We start from the raw sequence: 15,616 nt of genomic DNA, 5'->3' as shown, positions 1-15,616 counted from the left end.
GTCTGCCCTTCCCGGACAGCCCCTTGCAGCAGGTGGCTGCTTTGCACTGAACAGCTGCAGGGGGAAACATACACACAGGCCAGTGTTTGGGAGGATGGCTGTCCCAAACGCTTTCTCTATCCTCTTCCTGCAGCACCCAAGCCTCTTCAGAGAGTGTAGTTCTGTCTGGCCAGCCTGTAGTCCCCCCAACCTCCAAAATCAGTATTTGTTTCTATGCCTATAGTTAATTCCTAGAAAAGAGCACGACGTTTTTGATACCAGGACAAGAGGCAAAAGCCAAGGCAAAGCCAAGCCCCCTGGCTCTCTGCCCAAAGAGGTGAGGTGTAAACTCTGGTCTCCTTCCCCCGACATGTGCATATCCTGCCAAGTCCCTTCTCAAACGCCGCTTGGGTTCTGTGAACTGAGTTTCCATTCCTTTCACTGTTCTAAAATTGGGCCTCACCATCACTGTGTCCGATGCCACGTGTCTGATTTTACAAGGGGCAACCCTGCTACCTGAAGGGCTGTTGGAGGGCACACTTCTATTTAAACCGAGTCTGGTTTAAACATAAAGAACCCTAAGAAGGGAGAGCAGGACGGGGCTTGATGTCGCCCATCAGCAGGAAGCACTTGTGCATAGATGTAGCAGACACATAGGTCGCCTGGTCACAGTCTTCCCCGCTATGGGGAGGTGCATTGTGTTTCTATTTAGATTGCAGCAAGTCATCCTAAATTTGCATTTATGCACGTCAACTTGCATGTGCAAATCACTAAACCTCTTTCATGCTCATTTTGTTTATTAAATTTATATACCACCCTTTATCAAAAGATCTCAGGGCGGTACAAGATAAAAGCACGACATAAAAGCACAAATAAATAAGTTTGAAAAAATTATGTTGAAGCCTTTCTTTTTTTCCTTTTTGCAATGTGCAATTGCCCATCCTATGCCCCTCATCAGCATCAAGCTTTATTGAATTAGGCTGGCCTGGCATTTGGGATTTAGTGAAACTTTTTAATCACTGCTACCACATGAGTGACCCTGGAGTTACTGGGACCAGCCTAAAAGCCATTCCAGGTATAGGCAGGCCTCTGGCAACCCACCCACACTCCCAAATACCCATTACACCCCCTTCCTGTTTGTATGCTCCCCCTACAACCTTCAAATCTGATATTCTATCCAATTCCACACAGTGTGGGTGTTTAAAACATCAAGGGTTCCTTGAAAGTATGACTGGTATAAAAAATGTGGCATTGTTGCATTTGCCTTGTTTTGTTTTAAGTCAAGTCAGTCACACCTAAGTCTCCAAGCTAACACTTAAGTGTTCCACCCAGGACAACAGGATCAGGTCCAGAATGGTACTGGGTGCCCTGCCCAAAGCAGTCTTGTTTGAAATATATAATAACATAAGAACCCTGCTGTTATCAGATCAAAGGTCTATCCAGCAACCTGTTTTCCACAGTAGCCAGCCAGATGCTAAGGCTCTGTACTGGGACCAATGTTTTTTAACTTGTTCCTCAATGCTCTAGAGCCAAGTTTGTAAAGTTTTTTGGGCCTTTGGGCAGATTTGGGGTTTTGAGCGAGTTTTCGTCACTTCCTTCCCCTCAACCTCAGATGAAACCCCAGAGAAAGCAAAAGAGAAAGAAAGAAAGAAAGAATACACTAACACATTTCACTCTTCCAAGGGATCGTCTTGGTAAAAATTACACACCGGTACATCTGATAGAATCAGTCTGAGCCTTGAAAGGCACATATGTGTTGAACAAGGAGATGGGAAAGAGTATCACTTTTCCAACTTCCTTAGTCAGCTCTGTTTACTTTTCTAAGGAGAAAAAATGGTAGACACCAACAGCATGGGGGCTTAAAGACTTTGTGGCAACAAGGGAAAATCCCCATGGGTATCACTGTGCCCATGGGTGCCCTGTCTATAATTAGCGGGTTACCATACAAAAAATGGCATCCCCCACCGAAAGTGAGAAGTGGCCCATTCCACCCTGCCATCTCAGGATCTTACATCTCATTCTGTGGCATGTATAGACTAGGGCTGAAGGCTCAGCACCAGAGAGATTATCACCAATTGACAACTGGAGAAGAAGGATGAACCCAGCCCTAAAACTCAGGGTGATGTCAGGGAGAAAAAGCCCACTCCTCTTTCAGGGGTGAGAGCAGAATCTTAGTGAGGACAAATTTTGCCAAACCACCAAGGATTGCCGGAAGTTTTGGATCTCTTTCCTCCAGTGAAGACAGAGTGAGGCCTCCGTACAGGATTCGTGGTGGCTTCCTATCCAGGCAGGCACATACTAGCCCCAGATCTGCTTAATTTCAGCCAAGGCTGCTGTGAGTGGCGGGTCTCTGGACCATGCCCTTGTACGACTCATAGGGTGTCAGATTCAGACACCAAGAAGCACACAGACCTGTGCGCTTCCTTAAGTGCTTCATTTTAAATTGAAGTGCTCTCAACTCTGCAGGGGGGAACCCTGTGTAAACGCACATAAATTCCAAATTTCACCAGAATATAGAATCCCACCTTCAACAGCAAAGGAAATGGCTAGACAACTCAAATAGTTCATAAGCATCCCTAGGAAGTGCTCATTGCTTTTCACATGCATTCTTAATAATAGTTGTTACTATCAGTATTATTATTTATATAAAAAAATTCTTACCCACTTTTCGTTACTGTATATTCCCAAATAAAATAACCGCATAAATTCAACCTGTCAAAATATGCACTGAAGAGTCAAGTCGTTCTTCCTAATTCCTGTTTGTCCTTGAATTTCACTTCAGAACACCAAGTTCTGGGTAGCATGTGGGAGGGCTGTGGCTCTCAGCCAATCGTACCATTTGACCCTGTTTTCTTCTCTATGGACCATTGCTTGGCCTTATCTAGGACCCGCAGCTGCAGACTCTGGAGGGAAAGAATGCACCCACTTCCAGCTGAGGGAACATAAGTCCCAGTGAACATACACACCATATATCTGAAGCAGATTTAAAGCACATCCCCAAAGAATCTTTGGTCTGTAGTTTATCCCCCAGAGAACTACAATTCCCAGCACCCTTAATTAACAAACTGCAGATCCCATGATTATTTGGGGGGGCCACAAGATTTTGGTGTCCTTTAAATTTATGGCGTGTATGCATCCCTAGTTGCATTTTGCAGAGCAAAATGGTGCAACAATCGGTCTATGGGACCAGGACAGCAGAAGATACACAAACATGCCAGCCTGCCTCCTCATCTAATTACACATCATGTAAAGATGGCCGCCAATTTGGACATCTTTTTTTAAAAAGCAGTTAAGACAAATTTGTGGATTACAAGGCTACTAGTCACGATGGTTACACATCACCTCCAGCATTGGAAGCAGCATGCCTCAGAATATCAGTTGCTAGGGAACAACCGTGGGAGGCATGCAGCTCAGCAGGCAGAGCACCTGCTTTGCATTCATAATGTCCCCAGGTTCAATCCCATATATCTCCAGGTAGGGATGGAGAAGACCCCTGCCTGGAACCTAGAGAGACACAGCCAATCAGCGTAGACGACACTGAGCTAGACAGCTTCCTGTGTCCCTATGTCCTGCTGGTGGACTACAAATAGGCATCTGGGTTGGTAACCATGGGAACAGAAGGACAGGGCTAGACAGGCCTTTCCTCTGATTCAGCAGGACTCTTTATGTTCTCTATGAACCTCACCCCTGCCCTGCAACTCTATCCAGACAAAGAAAAGGCTGCCTGTGTTGATTCTGAGGCATCCCTAGGGGAAGATTCATTGGTGGCCTCACTGGTTATAAGAGGAAGGGGGACAAAAACCCAAGTTGCAGCCACTGGAGCAAGCCTTCCAGAATAGTATTAGGAAACTAGCAACCCACAATATTCCCCAGGGCTCTTAGCCAGCTCCCTCCTGGGAATAAATGGCAGCATGGCTCCTCTTTGTTTTGCCCCTGGGTGATGAGAATAAATAGCTGCCTCGTCGATATTCACTTACACTTTACGGAAGCGGATAGAAGACACTGCCTTTGAACAGGGATACCTTGCCTAACAGTTTTCACCCAGGAGAAAAGGAAAGAAAGCTGGTGTTACGTTGCCCCTCGCAGCTGTGAAGCGCAGGGGGAAGAGACCAAAACAGAGGAGAGCTCGTATGGAGAGGGAAAGAGGGGGGCTGGGGTGAGATCTGGAGTTCTTATGAGGCTGAGGATTAAAAGGAGCATTCAAGATTAGGGCTGTGCAGGAGAGGAAGACAAGCAACAAGAGGCAGCTTTGAAGGAGGATGCCCTCTCTCGATCGGCTGCTTCAGGTGAAGGATGTTGTTGGTGTTTATCAGCCGCAAGCTTGGTTAGAGACAAAGGACGGGGCCACAGCTCATTGCTAGGGCATCCACACAGCATTCAGAAGGTCCCAGGTTCGATCCTCAGCATCTCTAGGGAGGATTGGGAATCACCTGTCGGAAACCTTGCGTAAGGCAGTTTCTCCTACGTTTCTACAACTAGATCGTGCTCCTACTTCTTCAGACAGCACACAGATATAATAATAATAATTATTATTATTATTATTATTATTATTGTTGTTGTTGTTGTTGTTGTTGTTATTATTATTATTATTTATACCCCACCCATCTGGCTGGGTTTCCCCAGCCACTCTGGGCGGCTTCCAACAAAATATTAAAATACAATAGTCTATTAACATTAAAAGCTTCCCTAAACAGGGCTGCCTTCAGATGTCTTCTAAAAGTCTGGTAGTTATTTTTCTCTTTGAAATCTGGTGGGAGGGCGTTCCACAGGGTGGAACTTCTGCCTGGTTCTCTGTAACTTGGTTTCTCACAGCGAGGGAACCGCCAGAAGGCCCTCAGCGATGGACATCAGTGTCCAGGCAGAACGATGGAGGTGGAGACTCTCCTTCAGGTATACTGGACCGAGGCCGTTTAGGGGTTTAAAGGTCAGCACCAACACTTTAAATTGTGCTCGGAAACATACTGGGAGCCAATGTAGGTCTTTCAAGACCGGTGTTATGTGGTCTCAGTGGCCGCTCCCAGTCACCAGTCTAGCTACCACATTCTGAATTAGTTGTAGTTTCTGGGTCACCTTCAAAGATAAAAACTACAGGATTTGCTACTGCAAGATGTGGTGGCAGCTGCCAACTCAGGTAGCTTTACAAGTACAATTCCCAGGATACCCTGGCAGACGAGACAGACTGTTGTGACTGCAGCACAGATATGCCTCGACAGGCCAATCGCAACATCTGGCAACCTTAGCCTAGAGCCCCAGAGGGCCTACCAATGCTGACACAAAAAAAATGGTGGACAGCTCACAGCTACCCACTGATTGTGGCACTGCAGCTGCTGCCTACTGCTGCATGTATACTTGCAGCCAAACACCTTCATCTGCCCCCACTGCAACAAAACATGTCTCTTCCGTATCCGTCTCTATAGCCACAGCAGGTGGTGTAACTCTCCAATGGTTTGACTTCACCTCCAAAGGCACACCCTTCCATTGTCTCCCGAGATAGACAGATGCCATCCATACTTGCTAGGAAGGGCCCACCCAATTTAACTGCAATGTTTTTTTAAATGGGATAGCTTGGTTGCATGTTTTAATTAGGAATGTTTAATGTTTCTGTCATGGGTTTTTTTTACTCATAAATGCCTTAGATGCCTAGTTTGCCATTAAGCTGTATGTAAATTAAATAACATCCACAGCAACAATAACTGTACCCAGCTTTGTGCCACAAGAAAGTGGGAAAGAAGAGAGAAACAGAGAAACGTAAATGGATGAGAAATAATAAATAGGCCCTATGTTGCAAAATAGTTAAAGCGAGTGGATCCTAGGCCTGTAAAGAATTAACACTACAGATCTTTGAGGCTTGTGGAAATAATTCTTCCTACTTCATCCTTGACAGAGGTCACCCCAACCTGTCATTAACACCCTCCAAAATTAGTCAAGCCTCCAGATCAGTCCCTCTTAAAACCTCTCATGGCTGGCCCCAGATTTTGTATGCACTGTTTCCCTATTCATAAAGCACAAGAGGGGACTGTGCATGTCATGCTCCTTGTTCTCCCATGCTCTATGTGGCCACAGCATACGCTCTAATGAAATGCTAATGCTCTCTCTGGGGCCGACCTTGGCATGGCATTGAGCAACCTAGTTCCCTCGCCTTGCCTCCCATCCACGTGCCACGCAGACCCCGGTGTCCAGAGGGAGGAAGAGGTCAGGCCTTCAGCAGATGGGGGCGGCTGTCACAGGAACCGCAGGGCTGACAGGGAAAGGGTCGACAGACAGAGAGCGACAGTTCATCCCCGCAGGTGGTGGGAGGCTGAAGATTCAGATCAGAGAGCCCTGTGCCAAGGCAGGAACCACATTTGTAGCCAGAATTGTGCCAGATTGGCAGGATGATGCCCCAGATGTCAGGCATTGTGGGGAGAAGGAGGGAAGAGACAAGAGTTTCCTGTGAGCCACTTCCATTGCCTGGGCTCCTCAGCTCCAGAATAGGAAGGCACAGGGGCGGCTGTGCCCCCCCCCCAAGGGCTCAAGCTTTTGTCACAGGGATTCTCCACACTTCAGGGTGTTTTCGAAACACCCTCAGTGTAGACTGCGGCTGATCAAAATTGCACAAGCAACTCAAGCAGCTGATTAGGGTAACAAGGTTTTCGGAGGTGCTGGCCGCACGTGATCCAAAAGACACACCCGAAGGTCACTTGCGAAAGGATGGTGGAGCCACACACATACAAGGAAGGCATCCTGAGGCCCACTTTACCCAAGTTGCTGTGGAGTTGCTTGGGTAGCCAAATGTCCTGGGGGAGGTGGGTTGGGGTCAGCCTTGCCCTGACATGCCTTTTTATGTTTTCCTGGCCTCCTGAAAGCGTTGTAACCGCCAGCAGCTCCCATGCACTGAGAATGCATAAATAACCCAGTGACGTGGCTGAGAGGCCTGATTGTAGAGGTCGGGGGGGGGGGGGGACCTGTGCGGCCCTCCTTCATTGTTGGATTCAAATTCTCATCAGCCCTGGCCAGAGAGACCATTTGTCAAGGGTGATGGGATCTGGAGTCCAGCAACATGCCTAGGGCCACAACTTCTCCATCCCTGATGTTAAGTCTTTTCTATGGAATTAGAACTGCACCAGCAAGGGAGCACTTCTGATTCTGTGTGAAAGATCTGCGTGATTAGCTGACTGCCCGAGTGGCTGCACAGGAGCTGCTCATAAATAGTTTTCACGGAGCTGTGAGAATGTGTAAAAGACACCTAACTGTATAGCTGCGGAGGAATTCAGGGCTAAACCCTGTGGTTTTAACCCATGGTTCAAGTAAGGAAAGATACTTCAGAAGTTTTCATCTGGAGCCTCCCTGATAACTCGCTAATGTCAATGAGATCCATGGGGCAACTGTGACCTTCCTGTAATGTGAATGTCTTTTGACTACCAGGAGTTCATGTTCTGTGTGTTTTCAGGCATCCAAATGACCTTCAGATGGTACAGAAAGTATATTACTTATCCACACTAGAAATGAAGAGACTTGTTTTTTCCTGTGATGGGTGAAATGAACATCGATAGGTTTGCCTTTATGTTCAGGATCTAATCTATTTATTAGTGTGTATTTTTTAAAAAACACTTTCTTCCAGATCCATTTGGCTATATACCGCATTTGTTTATTGGTCTGATGTACGAAACTTGGCTCACTTACTTAAGTAACCTGTTACTACCTGGTCATCAGGAATCCTGTTTTCTGCTTGTGACACTCAGTGGTCTGGATCACCAGAAGACTCTAATCTATAACCACCATGGTGGTCTCCATATGCCAATGGGCAGGGCTGGTGGGAGTTGCAATCCAGAAATATCTGGATAGCACCATGTTGGTTACTCCAGCATGAGTTGAAAAACTTGTATTGGGGCCAAATGTAATATTTTATTACTTTCTTACCCCCTAGTCCTATAATCTCCATATTCTCAATATCCTAAGACTGGCCTTTAAAATATTGAAGTAATAAAATCAGAACTTTGTAAAACCAATTTGTAAAACCGCTTTAACCACAAGCACTTAAATTAGAAGCTTGAAGAAAACACACACACACACACACACACACACACACACACATACACACACACACACCACACACACACACACACACCACACACACACACACACACACACACACACCTCTCAAGGGATTCCCTTTACTTTCCTGTACTCCCAAAAAAGTATATTGAAATTAAAAGATCCTTAGCTTAAAAGCCCAATCATGAAGAACCTCACACAAGCCTGTTCCTTTTACTAAAAAGCCACTGACAAATACCTCCCCAGAGTAAAGAAGGAATCTCAGGAGATCCTGGTTCCAACTTTCCCCCATTTAATCACAAGGCACGTGTGTGTGTGTGTGTGTGTGTGTGTGTGTGTGTCTGCTAGCACAGGCATTATTATTATTCGTTTATACACAAACACGCAAGCCCAAGAAGTCAGCAGAGGCCAGAGAATTATGTTCTAACTCCCAGATGGGCCAAGAGCTACTGCTGCCCATTACCCTTCCGCACAGCTGTCAATCCAAGTCTCGCCTTCATCGACCCCTTCCCCAAGTAGATGAAGGGGAGAACAACGGGCGACACTCTCCCTGCACCCTTACACTTTCCAGTATTGCGATGGAGAATATCAGTTTTTGCAGTGGGGGATGGGATCTCAAGCCCCCTCCTCGTTGCATCCATATGCACACACAAGCACACGTAAATGCGTGGAGGGACACGCGGAACAAAGGCTTCCCCAACGATGGCGCTACAAAGACCACGCTGCTACCACTGCTGAACACAGACTGATGTCACACCGTGAGAGAACTAGACGCTGATAAACACGCACCTGTAGCAAAGGGAGTGGGTGGGAGAAATCGGAGTGCAGCGGGGGGGGGGGGGCTGACCGATCTGAAACCTCCCCTCGCCCCCCCATCCTACAAGACTTTCCAAAAAGAGGTTGCAAACGCACGCACGCGCGCGCACCCCTCTCCCCCACCGCCTTCCGGAGATTAAGGCAGAGGAGCCGAGGGTTTTGCTCCTCCGCCTCGCCGGGTGTTTTGGAAGATCTGCACCTCCGCGAAGAGAGAGACAGAGGGAGAAAGAAACCCGTTTCCCGGGTCCCACGCAAACACAACCCTCCATTGCCACCCGCCCTCTCCCTCTTTCCCGGCAGCTCCTTTGTGTCCATCCCTCTGCCTCCATCCATCCTTCTCCGCCTCTCAGCTGACAAGTGGCCAGTCCGGCTTCCGAAGCGCTGGGAGAGCGGGCACAAGCCCGGAGGAGGAGGAGACGGTCGCCCGCTTTCCCAGCCCGGCTTGAGAGATCCCCGCAGCCCCGATCCCCCCATCTCCCCGCCCCCTGCTTGCAGCCAAGAGCCGTCCTCCCTCGGCGCGATCCTGGCTCTCCTTCCCGCTCCCGACGCGGCCGGCATCGCTCGCCGCCGATCCCTCCCGCCCGCCGGCCATGCACCCCGGTCCCCCCGCGCCGCGCTTTCCTTACTCGAACATAGCCCAAGGCGGCCGGCGGGGCGGGCGGCTCCCCCCTCCCCGCCCGGCCGGGATGGAGAGGCGAGCGCTGGTCCCGGCCGGCGGCCCTGGTGCCGCGCAGAGGAAGAGGAAGGAGAGGCAGGCCCCGCGCTCCCTCCGTCCCTCCCCGCCCTCCTCCTTCCTCGGCGGCGGCGGCCGCCCCTTTCGTTGCGCGCACCCCCGGCGGCTCCAGCCCCGCGCAGCGCGGCAGCGAAGGCAAGCCGGAGAGGGAGGGGCCAGAGCAGAGAGGAGGCGGGGGGTGCGGGGAGCCGAGCCGGGACTCCTGGGTCCGCTCTATTCCGCGCACGCACCCCAATAAAGGGGGGGGGAGCGGCCTAGTTAGGCTGGCAAAGCAGGCTGGGTTCTCGTGGGGTTCGTTTCTGGATCAGGAAGTGGATCTGGGAAGCTGGGTTCCTGCCCAGGGCCAGAGAAAGTTAGGGGTCTAGCGGACCGGGACTGGCAGCCCGGACTCCTGGGTTCTTCCGCTCCCAAAACGTTGCGGGCGGGGGAAATGATCAGGCAGGCCTGGGGAGTCGCGTTGACCTTGAGCGAATCACTGGGACGGCAGCGCATGTCTTCCTTCGGTGGAATCAGAATTCCAGGCTGCCTTTGCTGCGCAGCTCGGGAGAAGAATCCATTTTTAAAAAATAAATAAATCTTATGCTTTGGATAGTTGCCCAATTATGGAGGCTGCTGCAAGACTGAGAGGAAGACAGAGAGTATGTGCCTGCGCAAGGTGTAAAACTATTGTTTCTGGATAGTTAATGCTTAACATTAAAAATGCATCAACAAGATCTCAGATTTAGTTATACGGTAGTTAGAAGACCAGGTTTCAAAGCAGAAGCAACTCCTTGCCCTTTATTCCACAGAAACTGAGTCTCCAGCAATGGTTTGACACCAGCAATTAGCCACCCTCCACTGCCGGGAATGAGGTGGGTGTGGGTGACACATTAATTCCTTAGTCTCCATAACCCACTGTAACTAAGTGAAATAAATGCCTCTTTCTCCAGTGAACCCCTCCTTTTAGGAAGCTGCCTTACACAGTGAAACCACTGCCCTTCATAGAATCACAGAATCGTAGAACTGGAAAGGACCACCAAGGTCATCTTGCCCAACCCCCTGCAATCCAGGAATCTTTTGCCCAACGTTGGGCTCGAACCCACAACCCTGCGATTAAGAGACTTATGCTCTACCAACTGTGCCCTCCAACATGGTGCCCTCCAGATGTTCTAAATGAAAAACTCATTAGGCTACAACAGCATGATTAATGATCAAGGGTGATGGAAGCCCTAGTCCCAGCATCTGGAGGGCACCACATTGACTACCCCTGACTACTACTGACAGGTAGAGGCTTTGCAGAACATCAGGCAAGGGTCTCTCCCAGCCCTGGTACCTGGAGATGCCAGGGACTGATCACTGATGTTCGTCCGCTGAGCGTTGCCCCTTCCCCATTTCCCTCTTCCTCAGTTGTGAACTTTAATTGTAGACTCCTAGAAGCAGAGGCCTGTAATATAGTGCCATGAATTCGCAAATTCATGGCAGTATATAAATAAGTCCACAAATACAACATTTTCAGCATTAAGGATCAGCCATTCCAAATCAAACTTAAGATGCTACATTTTCCTCTTTTTTTTTTTAATCTCAAAAGGAATGTAAACATTCTTTGCTAGACAATTGTATTGCTTCTTTAAGCTGTCATTATCCGACAACTGCCTCTCCTTATGTGAAGATGATGTCTTAAATGGAACCGGAACCCACATCCAAACCTACTTCCTCTAGCCATTGTTTATATGACATCACTGCACTTTCAGCATGCAGCCATGCACTTTGCGGTATGCACTGGATCAGCTACTGGTGTCCTTCCCTTGCCAAACAGTTATGTACTCCTAGGAATAGTTAAACATTTTTGGTGTGCTATTCAAAACAAGCACCCTTTCCAAGACACACACAAGCCTCCTGACTCATTTCATGGTGGCAGACAAAAGCAGGGCCTTTCCAAATGATGGAATTTTAAAATGTGCAATAAATGTACAGTACTCATTCGTGGGAGAGCTGCCCAGACATTGTCTTTGAGGTCATTGTAGGGAAAGTGAATTCCCCAGCATTCAAATGGCACAATTTTGTTTCGGAACAAATAGAGCTCCTCCGCTACATACACAGGCACATGCATATACAGACTGGCACCTGCTTCCTTGGGTTGCTGATATCTGCTCTGGACTCCCCCCTTAAAATAATTTTGTGGCCTAGTAACTCCAAGCAGGCCAAGGCAACTAGGCCTATTTAAGTTTCCTACAATGCCCCTAGACTTGCAACATGGTGCTATCAGCTAAGCGTGCCAGAGCCTATTAACAAAAGAGGGGGGGGTCCACCAGAGCACTTTGCCCAGAGGGTCTCCTCAAACATGGAGCCAGTACGTCATATACACACAGAAACAGCTTGTGCAGCCATTGCACTTTTTGAATATGACTGCCTAAGATGGGACCAGAGGAAAGACACAAAGAGCATCTCTCTGAGGCAGGGCCCTTGCGGGTGATACGGTCCCCCCCCCCATTTATGCAGAGGCATGCTGGCACCATTTTGCGCTAGTGCCTCTTTTCATGCCCTTTCCGATGTGACAGCCATTTTGCACACCCGCAGCAGCCATTTTGTGCTACGTAACACCCACCCACCCCATGACAGCCATTTTGTAACGCGCCAACAGCACTTTCTCGGAATTACAGGTGTGCCTCCTGGTCGAAAAAAGTTAGCAGGCCCTGAAAGGCAACTCTGCCAACCAGGTACATTTGCCATTAGAGGCCTTGCTCCGTGCCTCCTTTGGAGGTTGGGTTGGCTCAAAGCTTGCTACAAGGGCACAGAGCGGAGCCTATTGAGTATCAGCACCAGTGGCACTTCCAGGCTACCTGCTTATTGAGCAGTCATGCTGATTTGTTTGCATGGAGATTACCGTATTTTTTGCTCTATAAGACTCACTTTTTCCCTCCTAAAAAGTAAGGGGAAATGTGTGTGCGTCTTATGGAGCAAATGCAGGCTGCGCAGCTATCCCAGAAGCCAGAACAGCAAGAGGGATTGCTGCTTTCACTGCACAGCGATCCCTCTTGCTGTTCTGGCTTCTGAGATTCAGAATATTTTTTTCTTGTTTTCCTCCTCCAAAAACTAGGTGCGTCTTGTGGTGTGGTGCGTCTTATAGAGCGAAAAATACGGTAGGTGGTGTAGGTTTGGCGATGTTGCATCAGAGCAAGCTTTATCCCATACAGTTCCCACACTTTGACTTTTGGGGATGAGGGTTTGTTGCACAAGACCTTCTAAGCAACTATAACTACACAATCTGAATTTGACATCAGACGAACGCTCAGCCTCCCAAGGAGAAAAATAATATGCATGGAAAGAACAACTACAGTACATGAATTGTTTTGCCCTATCTCCTTTATTTATTTGGCTTCCACTGGCAGTGAGAACGGGATGCTGGACTAGATGGGCCTTCTTAGGTTCTTGAATGGCATTTTAGTTTGGGCTCCAGTATTAGCATTCTGATATTGACTATGTTTTATGCTTGTTTGTTTATCTTACCGTCCATTTTTTAAATGTATTGCAAGCTGTTGCTGGGGGGGGGGGGGAAGCTTTGCAGTCAAAAAGTGTGGGTAGACATTTTAAAAATTAGATCATAAGAAAAGACCCTCTGTGTCAAGCCACAGGTCCATCTCACCCCAGCACCTCACACTCTCAAAGTGACTAACCTGATGCCCAGGGGAAGCCCCAATAAATAGATAGATAAACATTTGAACAAATATAGGAGGTGAACAAACCACCGAAGTAGTTGGGGTTCTTTATAGCATATTTTTACACTTTGGGGGCTGAGCATCCACTTTTTTAACATTTGCAAACACCAGATCCTGTTTTCTTAAACAATTTTTTCCTGGATCTTGTGAGAGGAGGGAATTTTTTGAAGTGTTTCTTTTTATTGCTCACAACAGTAATTACTGATATTGGCAAGGGAGGAGAGTATCTCCATCAAGCACCCTTCCTCTGAGGATTATCGCTGCTTTCCAAGGGAAGAGCTGCGTGGCAGGAGATGCTGTGTCCTCCTGACCTAGACATTGTCACCAGCTTTGCTCCTGGATGTGATCTAGTGGGGGCAGAACAGTGTTTCAAGGGAGGGGCTGCCCTTTATCAAAACTGCCCAAACTGCCACAGCCATTGGCCACAACTTCCAAAAAACTTGCACTAGAACTTGCTTTCCCCTCCTCCCTCCCATTGCCTTTTCCTTATGTGCCATATCCTTTTAAATTGTCTGAAAGCAGGGCCTGTCTTAGGACTGATTTTTGTAAGCTGCTCCAAAAGTCTTTTCTGCTAAAAGGTGTGTGTGTGTGTGTGTGTGTGTGTGTGTGTGTGTGTGTCTGTAAAACACTGTAAATAAATAAATCTCATTGTAAAACCTCAGACAGTGGTGCCGTCTGTGGCAAACGTCTAGGACCCCATTCAGCAGAATGAGCAAGAACAACCCCCCACCAACACAAAAAAAACCCCAAAACAGTAAGCAGTGTTGAAGTGTCAGGCACAGGAACCTTTTGTCCCTCCAAATGTTGTTTAAATTTTTATACCGCCCTTCACCCGTAGGTTCACGACAAAAAAATTGCAAAACAACAAAAAAATGCATAATAAAAATAACAACGGCAAACCAATAATCCCCCCACTCCCACAGTACATTTAAAAGGGCATCAGATGTCAAATCAGCCAAACGCCTGGGGTTGTTGCTGAACCACAACTCCCATCAACCCGAGCAAACATGACCAATGGCTGGGGACAGTGGGAGTTGTAGTTCAGCCACATCTGGAGGGCAGAAAGTTCACCACACACCTCAAGTAAGGGGGAAAAACAGGTGTGGGAGTAATATCTCTAGGTCCAGAGGCTAAAGCAACAGGTGGGGCCTGTAGTAAAATACCTCACCTCCTAGTAAGGCTTGTTTCTCCTTCGTTGTGCCAGCTGCCCAGCCATCTCCTCCACTGGGATTACATAAACTGAAAGAGCTCAAGGCAACCATTCTACCCGACACCCACTCGTTTTTCCGTTTTCCTTTTCCAACGGACACTCTGCATTCTGTGGCTGTTGCCTTTGTGAGCTATGCTCATTCTTGGGAGTGTGCATCTACTTCCTTGATTTAAAAAAACAAGCAAACACGAAAGGCAAGGACAACCCTCATATTCTCGTCCTCTGCAAAAAAGGCTCCCTTCAAATCCACTAGTAACGCTTCCAGATAAAAGCAGGGGTAGCCAATTGGGGGGGCCTTCCAGGCTTTGTGGATTATAACTCCCATTACCCTCATTTGGCCTTTCTGGCCTGGGCTCGTGGGAAATGTAGTCCGCTAAAATAAAAGGCATTGTGCAAGGACTTAAAAGAGAGGTTTGGGCAGCCTGTGGCCCTCCAGCTTGGGGGCTCCTGCTTCCCATCTGCCCCAGTCAGAATGGCCAATGGGAGTTTGGAGCTGGTGGTCAAATGCAGAATTGGATGAGCAGGAAGATCCTGACTCTGCTTCTGCCCGGCACGTGTCCCTTCAGTCCCAAAAGAAAAGTGAACATGGAACCATGTTTGCTTTGCAAGCCAATAAACCCAAAGTAAACACAAGTCGAGATTTGCCTGGAAGCTTATCAGACATCCATGGTGCACGGGCACACGTCATATTGGCATTACGCCAGCAACGCACCGTTTCCTCCGGGCATTTGACAGAATAGATTGACTTGTTTCCTGCCCACCCCCCCCCCACATGTCCGTTAATAAATCACCCGCTGTTTGCATGGAAAAGGACGATTCAGGACAGGACAAAAGCAAGTATTTCTTCATTCTGTGCAGTTATAAACGATGGGATTCACTCTCACAAGATGTCTCGATGGCCACTGACTCGAATGGCTTTAAAAAAGGGTTAGATACACTCGCAGGGAATAAGGCTATCAATGTTTCTTACCTCCACTGTCAGAGAATTAGTAGGCCTCCTTGGGAATTAGGGCTGTTCCCCAAATTATGCCAAATTCCAAATCCCCAGCTGAGTTAGAAAACCCAATTTTCCAGGGTCTCCTGGAGTGATTCAGGAGTGTCAGGACCTTTTAGCCGTGCACACCTGCTCCCAGCAAGGGAACACAGGTA

At 48.1% G+C, this 15,616-nt stretch overlaps 1 protein-coding gene across 3 annotated transcripts in view; it reads right to left on the bottom strand.

Moving 5' to 3' along the window:
* GRAMD1A (GRAM domain containing 1A) overlaps window positions 1-14,582 on the bottom strand; it is a 52,368-nt gene extending 37,786 nt beyond the window's left edge. Inside the window, exon 1 of one of the 3 annotated variants that reach the window (XM_081018779.1) lies at window positions 14,426-14,582. Coding sequence is in view for 1 of the 3 variants with exons in the window: in XM_081018778.1 (XP_080874904.1) it covers window positions 9,456-9,463 (8 nt within the window). In the remaining 2 variants the exon portion in view is untranslated. Of the gene's footprint in view, window positions 1-9,455; window positions 9,575-14,425 lie in introns of those variants that run through there. The other 2 variants (XM_081018778.1, XM_081018780.1) reach the window with 2 other exon arrangements.
* Between the last annotated feature and the right edge of the window lie 1,034 nt (window positions 14,583-15,616).

This window comes from Podarcis pityusensis, assembly GCF_964106645.2.
Source record: "Podarcis pityusensis genome assembly, chromosome: 8".
Taxonomy (NCBI): Eukaryota; Metazoa; Chordata; class Lepidosauria; order Squamata; family Lacertidae; genus Podarcis; species Podarcis pityusensis.
This window is presented reverse-complemented; position numbering and strand designations above follow the sequence as displayed.